The sequence below is a fragment of the Morus notabilis genome, unplaced genomic scaffold, assembly GCF_000414095.1.
Source record: "Morus notabilis unplaced genomic scaffold, ASM41409v2 Scaffold1094, whole genome shotgun sequence".
Lineage (NCBI taxonomy): Eukaryota > Viridiplantae > Streptophyta > Magnoliopsida > Rosales > Moraceae > Morus > Morus notabilis.
This window is the reverse complement of record NW_010365163.1, coordinates 261563-277192: the sequence shown is the minus strand read 5'-3', so window position 1 is coordinate 277192 and position 15630 is coordinate 261563. Positions and strand designations below refer to the sequence as shown.

The 15630-nt window shown below is 34.9% G+C and overlaps 4 protein-coding genes across 4 annotated transcripts in view; 2 read left to right on the top strand and 2 right to left on the bottom strand.

The window, feature by feature from the left end:
- Positions 1-554: 554 nt before the first annotated feature.
- LOC21397375 (uncharacterized protein PAM68-like) lies at positions 555-1502 on the bottom strand. Its single transcript, XM_010107436.2, has one exon. It carries the CDS (start codon positions 1396-1398, stop codon positions 841-843), a length of 558 nt encoding a protein of 185 aa, XP_010105738.1. The 5' UTR covers positions 1399-1502; the 3' UTR covers positions 555-840.
- A 4899-nt stretch (positions 1503-6401) lies between these two features.
- On the top strand, positions 6402-12353 carry LOC21397373 (DNA-directed primase/polymerase protein). Its single transcript, XM_024171794.1, has 14 exons — positions 6402-6532; positions 6718-6869; positions 7840-8012; positions 8091-8237; positions 8332-8383; positions 8474-8648; positions 8923-9005; positions 9344-9556; positions 10018-10134; positions 10276-10432; positions 10763-10870; positions 11197-11262; positions 11367-11569; positions 11703-12353. Exons 1-14 carry the CDS (start codon positions 6478-6480, stop codon positions 11787-11789), a joined length of 1788 nt encoding a protein of 595 aa, XP_024027562.1. The 5' UTR covers positions 6402-6477; the 3' UTR covers positions 11790-12353.
- Positions 12354-13139: 786 nt separating this feature from the next.
- LOC21397372 (protein SAR DEFICIENT 4) lies at positions 13140-14486 on the top strand. The gene has a single exon (XM_010107433.2). The coding sequence runs from the start codon at positions 13317-13319 to the stop codon at positions 14313-14315; it is 999 nt and encodes a 332-aa protein (XP_010105735.1). The 5' UTR covers positions 13140-13316; the 3' UTR covers positions 14316-14486.
- Positions 14487-14542: 56 nt separating this feature from the next.
- Positions 14543-15630, bottom strand: part of LOC21397371 (uncharacterized protein At3g49140) — a 4640-nt gene continuing 3552 nt past the window's right edge. Inside the window, exons 9-11 of the mRNA XM_010107432.2 lie at positions 15451-15603; positions 15144-15239; positions 14543-14965 (exon numbers count right to left, since the gene is read on the bottom strand). Coding sequence (XP_010105734.1) covers positions 14861-14965; positions 15144-15239; positions 15451-15603 — 354 coding nt within the window. The 3' untranslated portion in view covers positions 14543-14860. The remainder of the gene's footprint in view (positions 14966-15143; positions 15240-15450; positions 15604-15630) is intronic.

The following is a 15630-nucleotide window of genomic DNA, read 5'->3' as shown; positions in this document are numbered from 1 at the left end:
TTATGTAATATTATAATATGTTTTACAATATTGTAATTATATTAACCATTTTAATAATATTATTATATTCTATATCATAATTATATAATATGTTATTTAATAATAGTTTTATTGTATTATATTAAATATAATAATAAATATACATTATATTGTAATTATATATATTATTTTATAGTATAATATAATATAATCGTTTATTATTTTAATAATATTATTATATTCCATATTATAGTTATATAATATATTATATAATAATAGTTTTTTGTATTATATTAAATATAATAATAAATATATATTATATTGTAATTATATATATTATATTATAATATAATATAATATAATCGTAATATTTAACTATTCACAGCAATTCAACCTCATAATTTATCAAATATTATTACACTAATTTTAAAATTAGCGCAACTATTATAATTATAATTTACCAAATACTCAGTTACTTTTTGTAACAGCTGCTTCTTCTTTAACACAGTTAAAAATAATTTTTTTTAAATTTACAGCACTACTAAACTGAGCCTTTTTCTAATAAGTGGAAAAGTTTTCTCCACTCTTACCACAAAATTCTCAAACAAGTGATACATAGATGATTTCTTTGTATGGTCACGTTGAGTTTGACATACGCAATAATCAATAATAACAACAACATCGAAGAAAACCAATATATGAGAATATGAAAATAGAAACCTTATACTTAATGGCTTAATATTAACTATAATACTTTTTTTCTTTTTTGCTGAAAATGTATAATACTTCTTAAAACTTGAGTAGACTCCCCCAAATTAGATCCACAATTTTTTCTTAAAAAAAAAAAATTTTTGAGGATTTTCACATGTTATTGCTCTCATCCTCCTCTCTCCACATCTCAACCCAATTTTGTTGTACTTCTTCCAACCCAAGAAACGAACCTCTCTTCTCCGCATCCCAGCTGGTAGACAAAGCCGCATATGCAAGCCCAAGCGCCGACACCGAGAACATAAAAAACGCCGTCAGCAATGGCAGCCACATCGGAATATCCCACAAGTGCCGCTCCTTAACCACGTCGAAGAATTTCAACGCCGCCAAGCCACCGGCCAATGGGACCCCGACAGAGACCGCGATTCTAACCATCATTCTCTCGAACACGACCTGTGGAATTTCTTCGTCGTCTCTGTTGGTTCCCAGCTTGTCGGCGCTTTCCTTAATGGTCGGCGCCGGTGGCGTCGTATTGATTCGACCAAAGCCTTTGGCGTTGGCATTTGGTCTGTGATGAGTACTTGTTGGTTTTCTGCTATGGTTTAGGCTTTGTGGGGCTGTGGGGCGGAGAAATGTTGGGCTCTTGGGTTTCCATGGTTGAGAGTTTGAGATGCAGAGAGGTGGTTTAGTGGATGAAATTAGAGTTTTCATGGTTTACTAAAGTCAGTAACTAATATTGTAGTTCCATTATAGCAGGTGACCCAGTCTTTATGTTATTATGGTTGTATATCTTATCCAAAACTAAATGAATGGAGATCATTTTTCCTGTAATATCCTAAGATATTTCTAAGATTTTTTTCTTAAAAAAAAATGCTGGTTATATTTCATATTATGAGATGTTTTTTTGTTTGATATCAAAAAGAAAATGCTCGTATACACTCATATCGTTTTCTGACCTAGTTAAAGCCAAAAAAAAAAAAAGAAAAGAAAGAAAGACACGTATTCTTTATTGTTTGTTGTAAACAACATATGTCGTTTATATTTTGAAGTTTGTGGTCGTACATGATAATGCGACATGTCGTTTCGATGAGGCCTGCTATCGTTTAATGCAGACACGACGTGTAGCTTACCCTTTCAAATTTTGCCAAATTATGATAAAAAATAATAATAATTTGGACTGGCGCACCTTATATAACTTCAATTCTTAAAAAAAAAAAACTTTAAACTTTTATGGTATTTAGGACTCTAATTCTGATAATCCTAAATTTGAGAAAAAAAAAAATTGCAAATAGGTTTGTGAACAAAATATAAGGATCTAATTAATTTTTGTTTTAATTTTTAAAAAGATACAAGATATCGTTGTGTTTTCATCTATTTCAAAATATGACGCGTCGTACATCTTCATAAAAATAAAATTAGTCGCCAATGATATAAAAGTTTTTTTGTCTTTCAAGCGAAAAACTACACGTCATTTTTGAGTTAGATACTTCAGAAAAAATAAGGCATTAATGGTTAAAAGATTTTATCTTTCCTTCGGAAAACGATGTGTTGTTTTTGAGCCAGATATTTTATGTTAAAGCTATTACTCGACGTGTCATTTTTATTAATGTAAGAAGGACATATCTTCTTTGATCACGTAAGAGTTTGTCATCAAAACCATAAAAACGACATATAGCGAGGTTAGAACATTGATTGGGAGCAATGATGCAATTTATTTTAACATTATGGGATGCGAGTCATGATCTTACATAGCTCCTTGACACAAATGACCAACATGAATATTTTCCAACACTCATTACGCTTGATCAAAACAAGAGACCAGAATAAAATTTTATGCTTGTAAACATATGTTTGGTGACCACCATCTTGTCAATGAGTAGAGGAGTGTTAATTACGGAACATCACTAGGCAGTTGTAGACTATCATACAACACTCTCAAGAGCTGCCAAGAAAGAATTGTTGGCATGAATAAGAACGGTGTGTGTGAGTGTGTACAGTGATCTAACAGAGACAACAAAAACAAATTGATGAAAACATCAATAACATGATTGAGGAGCGCAGAGACGTTTGGTTTATGAATTCAGAATCATTCTCAATTTACGTGTGTTTTTTGTGAAAGAAAATACTATAACGAACCGTGATTCAAATCATAACACGAATACAACAACCAAATGCATATGACGGGAGGTCCACAAGATGCGAGCTGCAGAGCTTGTTGGTGCAGTTGGTGAACTTGGCAGGGACTTTCCCTTTGAAGAAGACAAAGTTGATCCTCTCAGTGGCGTCTTAATATGCCTGAAACTGCGTGAACCAATCGCTGAAGCACGCGCAGATAACGGATACTACTCTAAGTTTAGGGTCGACAAGGAAGCTATTCTTGGAGATCTTGGAACTACACAACTTCTTGCATATATATAGAGGTTTGATTTTTAGTCTGGAAAAGAAGAAAGGATTTAAACTTAATACCAATAGGTGATAACAGATTCAATACTAAAAAGGAAAAAGATAAAGACTAAAGTTACTTATTGTGGATATCAACTTATGCATCAGTTTCATCCAATATCTTTTCCCACAAAACAGAATATAAAGCTTTCATTGGCTGTCTATGTCGTCCAGTGTCGCAAATTGAGCAAGTTTGTGATGTAAAATTCAGATTAATGAACATGGAATTATCAACCTGTAACAAGGCCTCCATAACATCTTCCAATGTTATAATGCCAATAACTTCCTCGTCCAAATTACTTGGCTGTTCCTCTAAATCTTTCAACGATACTTTTCCTCCTGATCTTCCTCTCCATCTCTTATCATGTGCTTGGAAATTCTTGTCTTGTTCCATTACATTCTTCAGCGTCGCGCTTTGAAGCTCGATTTCACTTGAATACAAAGGGGACGTTTCTGTGGAAGTACTTAGGTGCTCCTCCTGAGCAACAATGCCTGTGCATTCAAAAGCCAAAAAGCTTGAATATTTTAAGGCCCCCCCCCCCCCCTTTTTTTTTTTTTTCCAATTCAAATCATAACTCTTACTTTTTACTTTAGTATTTTCTCACAAAAATTTAAAAATTCAACCTTTTTGCTATAATGTTTTATTAACATAAATTCTCTTTTCAACTCAAATTCTCAACTCAAACTCGCGAAAAGAACGAGTCAGAAATCTCTTTTCATTGCTCACATGAAGCTTGAGAAAAAAAATAAATTACATAAAAATAAAGTTTTACCTTTCTTCACAGATTGGTTTTGATATAATTCAGCATTCGTATTGAGCATGCCAGACTCGCCTGTTGCATTATTTTCAGTGTTTTCAGTGTCCTCACACTTCACAACAACAGCCATATGGCAGTGACCCATCAGGAACTGATTTAGTATATCATATAATGGCCAATCTTCATAAACCCTGCTACAGAATAAGCCAATTTAATAGTTAAGACATCTTCAGCAAAATAAAATGAAAAAAAAAAAAAATAAGACCAGCAAGAATACTGACATATTGATAATCAAAAAAGTTGTCTAAATAGAGGCAAGCATTTCCTAATAGTGAGTATAATAATGTGTGTGTATATCATAACCTATCACAAAAAGTTATAATCACTCAAATGCATAGATGAACAACTGGGGTAGCTCATAACCAGTGAAGGTCTGCTGATTCTCAGTCTCTAACTCTGCCGGATCATTAGCGGGACTCAGATTATAAAATCTTAAATTAAAAACTGGCTGAGACTAGAGATGAGAAGCCAGTTTCTGTCGGGTGACGAGTCGAAAACGCATGGCACACGTGCAGTCCTATGTTATTGGATATTTTCTACTGGATGCTTAACTCAGTGGAGGTTCATGTTGGGAAAAAACCTCATTTGTTAGAGGCTTTTACTGTGGGAAAAAGCTAAGACATTGAATATACCTTGTTCAATGAGCAATGTTATAAAACATCGGCAGTATTTAGCACTATTCACTAATAAAATGTGAGTCTTATAATATGAGATTTATAAGTGTGGTTCACCTTCTATTAGTGATGATGCTTAATATCAATGATGTCTCTCAACATTTTTCTTGTTCAATAAACAAATAAATGGGATTGATATTGTTGAAAGTCAAGTCTGGTTGAGCACAACACTCCTGATTTCCAACACATGGCACACTAGGACTAAGTCAACGCACCATAGCCATTAGAGGAAAAATCAGGTATACCTGCCTTTCATACATCAACGACGGGCTAGAAACTAGTTCTAAGTTACCTCAGAAATTTACCATTACGCAGTATAAGAAACAAGGAATTCCATGTGAATGTAAAGAACGGCTTGGAATGTGATGAGTTAAAACGAATAACAACTAATTTATGCATATGGGATGCATGCAATAGTACACTTCAAACTTTTGAGATAGAAGTCACCTGTTGCATTGAGATTAAGCATGTTATCTAGCTATTGTTTCTTTTAGGGTATTTTACACATTTGCCCTATAAATTTGCATGGCTGTAGCAATTTGTCCTCTAAACTTTTAATTTTGATAAGTTACCGCTCAATTTATAAAATTATTGCAATATGTCTTATTTTGACAATGATTGTATTAAATTAATGCCGAAAAAACACGTTCGATGAAAAATTCTAACATCCCTATTCAAATGTAACACAAATATTTAATTTCTCAACTTTTAATCTCTTAAATCTAATAAAAAATTAGAACAAATTTAATAAAATGGGACACATTACAACAATTTTATAAGTTCAAGAAGTTAATTGCAAAAATTAAAAATTTAAGGAATAATTTGTTAAACACAATAAGTTCGAAGGGTAATTATACTAAAAACTTTCTTTTATATGTATTGTTGTTTCGAGTAACACTATCACTTTGAAAATTTTAGGGAATTAATTGTTATCATGTCCTTGATTATTTTTGTTATAATAACACCATCTACATTGAATATGTTAATTTCAATACAATATATGAAAAATGAAAAATGAAAAAAAATAACATGCTTGATATACTATTCTAATACTCTAATGTGTAATGACATTTCAAAGGTCATATATACTTTTTGTGATGATTATTAGGATTTGAAACTTATAAATGTAAGCTTTTAATATTAAAATAATTTTTTAAAAATAATAGTTTAATGATTAAATAAAAAAGTTAATATAAACTAATAATACTTAAATGTTAAATTTAATATTTGTTATATTTTATGGTATTTATTAAAATTTAAGAGAAAACATAATACAAATATTAAAATTTGACCTTGGCACTTCAATTGGAATGCTCATATAGAAAATTAGGTGAGGGTTGATTTTGACTAACCCATTTTTTTAGGACCCATTTAGAAAGTATACTCGAACTATGATTTTAACGTTTAAAATTTAAATTCTTTGTGAGAACAATGTAATAGAATTAATTATTTAAGTTTAAATATATGAAATAAAATACCCTTATTATTAATTTACTATTAATATTATTAATTACTTTGAATATTATCATCTATTAATAGTATAGAAAAGCTTCTAATATTAAAAAAAAAGCTTCTTAAAGGAGATTAATAAATGCATAAAAGTTAATTTTTTAAAACGTGAGTTTAGAATCAAGCAGAATAAGTATGAAATTATGCGATTCCAAATCACGGAAAATAAACTATAAATAGAAAATGTACTTTTGGCTTACAGCGAAATCTTTTGGTTCTCTGTTGCCTTTGGCTTCCCTCCCTTCAAAAATTCAACTTCCCGCTACTTATACCAGAAAACTCCCTTTAAAAAAATTCAAAATAATAAAACCCAGAAAACTTCAAGAATAATAAGCAATTCGGTTGCCATGGACGATATTGATCGGCTGTTTGAGTGCTTCAAGTGCGGCATTTCTCCTCCTGGTATTCCCATCTCATTCTGTGTCCCTCTTTCCCGTTTGGTTGCTCGGAAAACAAAATAAAATGAACCCAAAAAAAATAAAAAAAATTTGTATATGAATCCTAGTCATTTTTTCCCTGATAGCAATTTCTTGATTTCATTTATTTCAATTATGAAAAAGAAATCCTCTTTGTGTTTTCAATCTCAGAATCTGCTGTAAGAGAGAGAAAGCGAAGTAGAAGCAAGCTGAAGCAGGCGAGCTCTTCACACGATGTCTCTGCAGAATCCGAAATTCTATCTCCAGGATCAGCAGCGCGAAAACATGAGAAAACAGCTAACATACAACCTTCTTTAGACAAAGTATTCAGCTTTTGATTTATTTCGTTTTATGCCTTTATCGTTTGGTTGTTTCATTTGCATCTTTCACAGAACTGAAAACTGAATATTGGGTGTGTGGAACTTGGCTTTGTTTGGTAGGAGGAATGAAGAGAGTTAGAAGGATGAAAAATGTGAAGGATAGAGAGAATTATAATAATTCTTTATATTCTTTCGTAGGATGGAGGAAGAATTGAATTGATAGATGATAATTTTTTATTTAATTATTATATTGTTTATTTTACTATTTGTTAAAAATTACTTGTGAAGGGTAAAAAAGACATTTTTTTTAAATTTTGAGTAGATAGGTTGGATCCTTACATTAATAGAAGGATCTAAAATAGTGAGCCCAGAGGGAGAGTCTCTCCCTCCATCTCTCCTCTCCCTCTTCTTATCCTTCTTACCAAACAAGAGATTCACTCTCTCTCCACTCCTTTCTCTCCCTCTATCTCTCCCTCCTTCCTACCAAACATACCAACAATTATCGCCCTAATTATACATATATTAGAGGGAACATGTTTTAGAAACTAGATGAGATAGAAATAATAGTGAGTTCGAGAGGGGCAATATGCTAGAATGATTTTTCAACAAAGTAAAATTAGTAAAATGACATTTTTCTATTTTTTATGAAGAAAGACATTTACTCACTCTTTATAAAATGAGGTCATTTTACAAATAAAAATTTTTAAAAAGTTATTTTACTAATAAAACTTTTTAAAAGAGTTATTTTTACAAAGCCCTCGTTCGAGAGACTTGAGGTTTATGATTTCAATTTTCTTCGTTAGAGTGAAAATTCTACGATGACTGAAAGTGGACATAGCTCTTACGTTGAGAGCATATCATTATAAATTTTGTGTGTTATTGACTGTCTTTCTTTTATATTACTGATTTGTTACTAAAAGATTGGAGCGTCTAATCCGTAACACTGATTTATGCTAAAATCTATGTTGTTCAGAGTGGTTCAAAAACAGTTAAAGCGAACAACTTTAATAGCGGGAAGCAGATTTCTCCGGTTGTGTTTTATGGGTCACCACAAGGTGTGCCTCCTAAACGACCATCACGGTTGTTGTTGCGATTGTTGTATGAAATTCGTGCTGATCTCACTGAACAAAGTAAATCGAGCTTAAGGTATTTGTGTGATTCCAGTTAATCTGCTGTATTCTATTCCAATGTGAAGTGTCTCAGGTCTTTTTCTTGTTTGTTCAGTGAGGAGATATGGTCTACATTTCCGCGGCAGGATGAAGCAATGAAGTTTGCTAAAGGGCATGAGAATGCTCGCGTTTTCAGTTATCAAGATCACTATAATGGCCAAAGAAGGTTCCTTGTTTCAACTTATAAGGAATTTTGGAAAAGGTTGTCTTGTCTTTACCCGTGTTATTTTGAAATAGTTGATAATAATAGCTGCACATCTTTGTCAAAGTCATTCTGCTGCACTCTGTAATTTCAGATACAAGAATGTGGACTCCAAGTTCCGCCACCATTATGAAGTGATTCAGGAGGTGAGAAACCTCTAGGTTCCGACCCCCCACCCCACCCCACTTAACCCTTTGGTTTACAGTTACTAAAGCTTGAATATGCATTGCTTTCAGGGTCTACCTTGCCATCTTTACTTCGACTTGGAGTTTAGTAGGAGGGAGAATGCAGAAAGAGATGGAGATGAAATGGTGGATCTTCTGATATCCGTCATATTAGAAGCCTTGCATGATAAATACTCAATTCAAGGAAATCATGAATGGATTTTGGAGCTTGATTCCTCTACTGATGGTATGGTTCCTTAGGAGATTCAATGGTCTACCGTCCTTCCCGTATCCATTGTGATGAAATCTTTGTATTTATGTATCCAAAAATGTTTCTTCAAAGTTTCTGAGGTACTTTGTGATAATGATAAATCTCTGAATTGATCATAAATGAACAAAAGACATGAGTTTTGTTTTGATTTTAGAACATGGCTACGTTACATGTAATTATATTGTGAGCGTTTCTGTTTTGAACTGATTGTTCATTTTTGTTCTATATCCGTTTGCATATCCACTTGCAGTGAAGTTCTCTCGGCATTTAATCATTCGCATACCAAAGTCAGCTTTTAAGGACAACTCACATGCAGGCGCATTTGTCAATGAGGTATGTCTTGGTGGTGAAGAAATGGCCCATGACTATTTATTGCTTGGTTAACATGATAAACTTGAGCAAAGAACTAGTAACTTAACCTTTGACTTTAAAATTGATTTTTTCTTTTATGTTTCATAGAGATGACGAACTCTCAGCATATATTGGCTAAACCTCAAATTGAGTTTACTTGCTTTTAGCTTATAAATCAATTAGTGATCCTATGTAAAACGATAATTTCATGAGTTACAAACCTACATTGGCACATTGTCTTTTTTGTTTTCATCTGTAAACAAAAATTACGAATTCTCTCTTATTTCAATTGTTGTTATTATCTGATGACATGTAATCAGATATGCTCGCGGATAATAAATGGAAGGGAAAAGAATGGGCAATTTGAAAAATTGTTTGTTAGAAAAGAGTCGACCTCTGTTGATTCCCCTGGTCAACTTTTTGTAGACACTGCTGTCTATTCCAGAAATCGCTGCTTTCGTTTAGCTCTTTCATCAAAGGCAGGGAAGAGTTCCGTACTTTTACCTACTGGGCGCTACAAAGCTAAAGATATGGTATGTTGTTTTTCTTATGAAGACTATTTTCAGTACACTAGCTATCTTGTTATAGATTAGTCAAAGTAATTTTTAAAAATGCTGGGATAGTTCAGATGCTTCCCGATGTTATACTTCTGCACTAATTTACTCGATCTCAAAGCATACCATGAATGGGACTTGCTTGAACTAGCCTTTTGATTTTGTTTTTTCTGCAAAGTGGATTTAGGGGGAAAAAAAAGTGCTTTTTGAACTGGAGATGTCCTGTGGTATAGTACAATTTTCATCCTTTTAAATTATTATATATGACTAACGGACCCTATAATTTAAAGTGCTTTCCATGTAAGGACACATAGTCTTTTTACATGTTTGGAAACTTGTAAGTTGGTAAGGCGAATTTATTTGTCTTTTTTGTTTTTAGTAGTAGGAGCTGGCTCATTTGCTTCTTTGAAAAAGTGTGTTTAATTTTTTTTTTCTTACAGTGTGAAGATGAGATGTTTATGGCGTCCTTGATCTGTAATATGGATGTTGATTGTGACAAACTTCTAGTTTGCAAAATGGATGTTCTTTGCATGAAGACACTTCAATTTGATACGGAGGTATGTGATTTGTTTCAGTCGTGGAAGTTCTAATACTCATCTTTTAGCGTGAGGATAACATCTCTGTTATGCTTATGCACGTATCTAAATTTTAATGTCAACTTTGATATTTTAAACATAGCCAATACCTTTCAAATACAGGTAAACCATAGTTCCGGAAGACGTTATTGTTCCCCTCAAGAGCTGACACTGGATGGTTGTAGAGTTGATGCTTCAACAACATACTTTATGGGGAAATCTCCATTCCCTGCTTTGGATGCATTCATAGAATCTGTCGCCTCAATTGGAAACACACCAGGTGGTAGCATAATTTTCAATTTGCTTCTATTCAGTTAGCTAAACTTTAATGTATGCAAATCTAATTTCATTTTCTTCCTTCTATTCAGTTAGCTAAACTTTAATGTATGCAATCTAATTTCATTTTCTTCCATTCTGTGTTAGTGAGCTTCTTCAAGATTGGTCTCCTGGGCCCAAAACTATCCCTTTCTTTTTCTTTTCCTAAATTTAATTAATTATTTATTTTTCTCAAAAAACTGCAATCGCTACTTATAATCTGCACCATGACTCATGAATAAACTAACCTGTAGCGAAATTTCCAATATTTATTGTTGTTAACTTGCAATTCCAGGAAAAATCCGCTCCTGGTACTTGTTCTCAGAATATGGGCTTATGGTCTACAGCATGTCAAGAAACAGATACTGTGAGCGAATTGGTAGAGAGCATAAAAGTAATCATGGTAAAGCATCTTTTTGCTCCAGTATTTTCTTTAGTCTTGAGTCCACTTTAGTAATGGTTCTCATTCATCGTTCATCTGATAGAAACATCAATAATGAAATACCCAATACCCAGAATAAATACATTGTTATTCTTTTTTTTTCCCTTTCCTTTTTGTTCCCCAGATAATAGTTTTAGCTGCATTTTCTTAACATCACTCTCTTTTTTCTCTGTTAAAATGTGACTAAGCTTATTCATAATCATTCTGTTGCAACATCCTCTACCTACTATTTTGCACTCTAAAATTTGAAGTATCTTATTTATTTGCGTGATTAATTAATTGCTTAGTGATGTACGTTGTGGTCCTGAGACGAGCGGATTATTATCAGAAATGTCATGACCCTGATTGCAGAGGTGATAGCATAAACCAGTGCCGTTTTTTTTTTTTTTTCTTTTCAGCTTTTCTTATTGTAAGCTATGGGGCAATAGTTTTATTCTCAGCTCATTGTTTGCAACAGGTTATCGTTCTCCCTTGCGTCCAATTCCTTGGGATATTATACCCGAAACTGTGCATCATGAAGGCTCTGGTGTTCATAACCTGGAACAGTACAACGATGAAAATACAGCTAACAGTTCCACCCCAGATTCATGGTGGCTTGAAGCCATGAGATTTGCAGATAATGTTGAAAGAATGCCGGATTTATCAGAGCTCAGCAAGATGGTTAGCCTTCTCTTCTCTAGCAAAAAACTCGGTCAAATATTCTTTGGCTTGGAAGCTGAAATGGCAAAGAAAACATCCTTGTTCCTTTTTGTTCGAGTTTAACTTATTCCTTTTCTCTGCAAACACCAAACAGGAAAACATCAGTGATGAGGATGAGAATTGGTGGCTTGCTGTGGAGAGGGCTGTTTCGCAGACTGAACTTTCCCACGTATTAATTTAAGATCCCGTACAGTCGGATGTAAATACTTGAGTTGTGGACCGACGACACGTACATTCAGTGCCAAAGAACATGAATGCTTTAGCCAAAGGGTGATTTTCTCTGTAGCATTCTTCCTGTTGAGAGAAAAGTAGCTTCCTAACAAAGTGAAGTTTCTGCTGCTCTCTTCAAAGGATTGTGGAGTTCAATCTCCTCCTCTTGTGAGAAAGCAACTGCATATGCAAGTTATGCCTTATCTTGCGCCTAGAGTCAGACCTTGTTGAATTGGAAAGGCATAAAATTGTACACATTGTGACTTCTCGGAGGAAGCTGCTCGGTTCCAACTTGTTAGGCCATTATGTCAATACACAAATAAGTGTCCCCAACGGTTGGATATTTATGTCATGTTCTCTGGTCTACTGTGTTTTCACCAAGTCTTAAGCAACTAGATGTACTTATTACTCTGGACCAGGATCGAATAACTAAACGACATGTCAATATGTTTGCCATAGAGAGCTTTCTTTTTTTTTTTTTCCTAGAAAACTACGTTGGATTGGGTCCTTGATAATAAAAATAGGTACCTTGAAATGCCCAAAAAAAAAAAAAGTTGTCATTTGACACCCAAAAAAGTGTCATTTGATGCCCTTTCGGAACAAGAAATGTCTTTCTCGTCTTGTTAGGCAAAAAGTAAGGGAAACTAAGATTTAAAAAAAAAAATATGTATAAAAAAAAAAAAACAACTTTTTTTTTTTTTTTTTTTTTTTCTAAGTCAATCTGCATATTTCAGTCACTAATAAATCATCATTTGTTGCTGTGCCACCACCACTAGTACTAGTTACTAAAGTATATAAATAAACATTTTCCCTTCAATTTGATAGTAAGTATCAACTCACTAATTCGATTAAATGCAGTTTATCAATATATAGTTTTCCTTTTTTTTAAGCAACCTCTACGGTGGAACCTTAAAAAACCTTATCGGTAGAACTTACATTTTTAATCGTTAAATTAATTTCTCAACGATTAAATTTGTACAAATTCATATTAAATTTACAGTGCGCTACACAGAACTGCTCATGTTGCAGATTTAACGTTTAAAAATTAATCTAACAGTAGAAAGACAATGCTCTATCAGTGATTTTTTTTCAATCTCACGGTAAAAAATGTCCACTTTTTTTTTTTTGGGACCACCATTTTTTCTTTTAACCTAATGAGGGAGTTGGAGTTGGAGTTGCTCTTAAGCAAGCTTTCTAGTCAACCAAGCAGTTTTTCTTGTTATACATTCATTTAACGAACTTTCATTTAACGAAGAACTTACTAAATAAAATTGTTGTTGTTTTTTTTTTTTTTTTTTTTTTTGAAGTGTTAGCGTTAAAGGCTCAAAGCCGTTCCGATCAAGGAATAGACTCCATTTGTCTTCGAATTAGCCATGATTCACAACTCGTGCAGCCTTTATTGACATATATCTTGCAGTCTTCATCTCCCTTGACCTCCCTCTCTCCTCTTTCTCTCCCGTCCCCAAACACACACCAAGAGACCTTTCCCTCCTCGCCAATGGCTTCCACAACCATCGCCATAACATCCCCAATCTTCATCACCACTCAATCCTTACACACCATCCTCTCTCACCAAACTCTTATCGACCACTTCCATTCGTCTCTCCCCACAGTCTCTGCTTCTCTCTCTACCCCACTCCGCCAAAACCACGCCGTTTCACCCACCTCCTCTCTCCTCCTCATGCCCTCTTGGTCCACCTCTCCTTCTCTCCCTTACATAGGCGTCAAGCTAGTCACTTACTTCCCTCAAAACTCCACCTTAAGTTTACCCGGCATTCACGCCAGTTACGTCCTCTTCAGCTCCGCAACTGGGCAGACCTTGGCTTCCATGGACGGAACTGCACTGACCCTTTTCAGAACTTCATGCGTTTCTGGCTTGGCTTCCCGGATTTTGGCCAGAGACGACAGCAAAGTCCTCGTCATGGTCGGTGCGGGCGCTTTGGCGCCACATTTGATCAAGGCCCATCTCGCCGCGAGACCCGGTTTGGAGAGAGTTGTCATCTGGAACCGCACGGTGGAGAAAGCTAGAAACTTGGCTGAACAACTGCAACAAAGTTCGGGGCTTGACGGGGTTTGTTTCGAGAGTAATGGGTGCTTGGAGGAAGTTGTTGGGATGGGAGATATTGTGAGCTGCGCAACAAACTCGGAGGCGCCTCTTGTGAAGGGCCAGAAGCTGAAGCCAGGGGCACATCTTGACTTGGTTGGGTCATTCAAGCACTCAATGAGGGAGTGTGATGACGAGGCGATTCGGAGAGGTAGAGTTTTTGTGGACAATGAGGCTGCGCTGGTGGAGGCAGGAGAGTTGGTGGGTGCTTTTGAGAGAGGTGTGATTACGAAAGAAGACATTGGAGGGAATTTGGTGGAACTTATAATGGGGGAGAAGGTTGGAAGAAGAGATTCTGAGGAGGTTACTGTGTTTAAGTCTGTTGGATCCGCAGCGGTGGATATTCTTGCTGCACAATTGGTGTATGAGACCTATTTGCAGCAAAATAACTAGCTAGTATTGTTTTCTTGCTTTAGATTTTCTGATATGTCGACTATAAACTTGTTTATTCAATTTCTTGCCTTGTAGCTTCTTTGAGCACAGTGATTGGGGATGAAATGATGGAGTATTAATAACACTTACTGGTGTCCGTAGATACTGCAATAGTGAGATATTATTGCAGCTGAGATTTAGTTAGTTGGCACTATCCAATATCCATGCGTGTTCTCTAGTTGCTAAGATTTCAGCATAAAGCAGTTTAAAAGGTGAAGATTAAAGCGGAGCTTTGAAAAGAATGAATCATCATAATCGTTGATTGCAACTTACAAATTCATGAGCAAGCTCATAATCGTTGATTGAAACTTACAAATTCATGAGCTGCTTGACCCAGCATGTGCCCCCGTCCCTCTCTCACTCTCTCTCTCGCTCTCTCTCTCTCCCTCCCTCCCTGCTTAACCATTACAATGTCATTCCCTACTACTTATATTCAAGTTGCAACCTTGAGGGCCAGACAATCCAGATAGAACCAAACAAGGTGACTGTGGACACTGTTGCCAATATTAGCATTCATTTTGCTGAGTTTGCTTGATCTTTTGTGGCTTCTGGTGGATCCTTGGAAATAATATATCATTTAGTTGTCTCTCAGCACTGTACTCAGAGGTCGCCTGGAAAGAAGCATTAATTGCACAATCATTGGCCATGTCACCTATAAACAATGGCATACTGTGCTATATGGTTCATAATGCAAGAAAGATGACTTGGGAAGATTCATGGGACAATGGTGGATTGTTTTCCCAAGTTGTACATTTGTAATTAAAAACATATCGGGGATAATTAGCATACCCGAGAATCAAATCCGAACCGCAAGGTCTGTACTTGTGTTCCCGAACAAATCCTCAAATCAATTCCAAGGGAATCAACACCAATAATTACTGCCTCCTGTGATTGACGTTAAATGGCATAAATTCTTCACTCATATATAATAGTTCATTCATTGTTAATAATTGGTATCAAAATGACTTTTCACACTATTTTATGTGTAAAAGGGGCTTAAATCTTGATGCTAAAAAACATATAAGGTTCCTCAAAATCCTAGAACCAGTAGTATTCAAAAACAACTCAGAAACATATTTTACGGCTCTTAACTTACCTCCACTTGAATACCCTTTAATCGCCAACATAGAGACTTAAGAGCTTGTGTAGTCTTTTCTCCACCAGCTTTCAGGCGAGATATAATTTTAGTGGCCGAGTGTGCAATGGGATCGGGTTGAGCTTTCATGAAGTCTTCTATTTCAACAAGAGTCTGTGGAGAAGCAGGGAAAGAGGACTT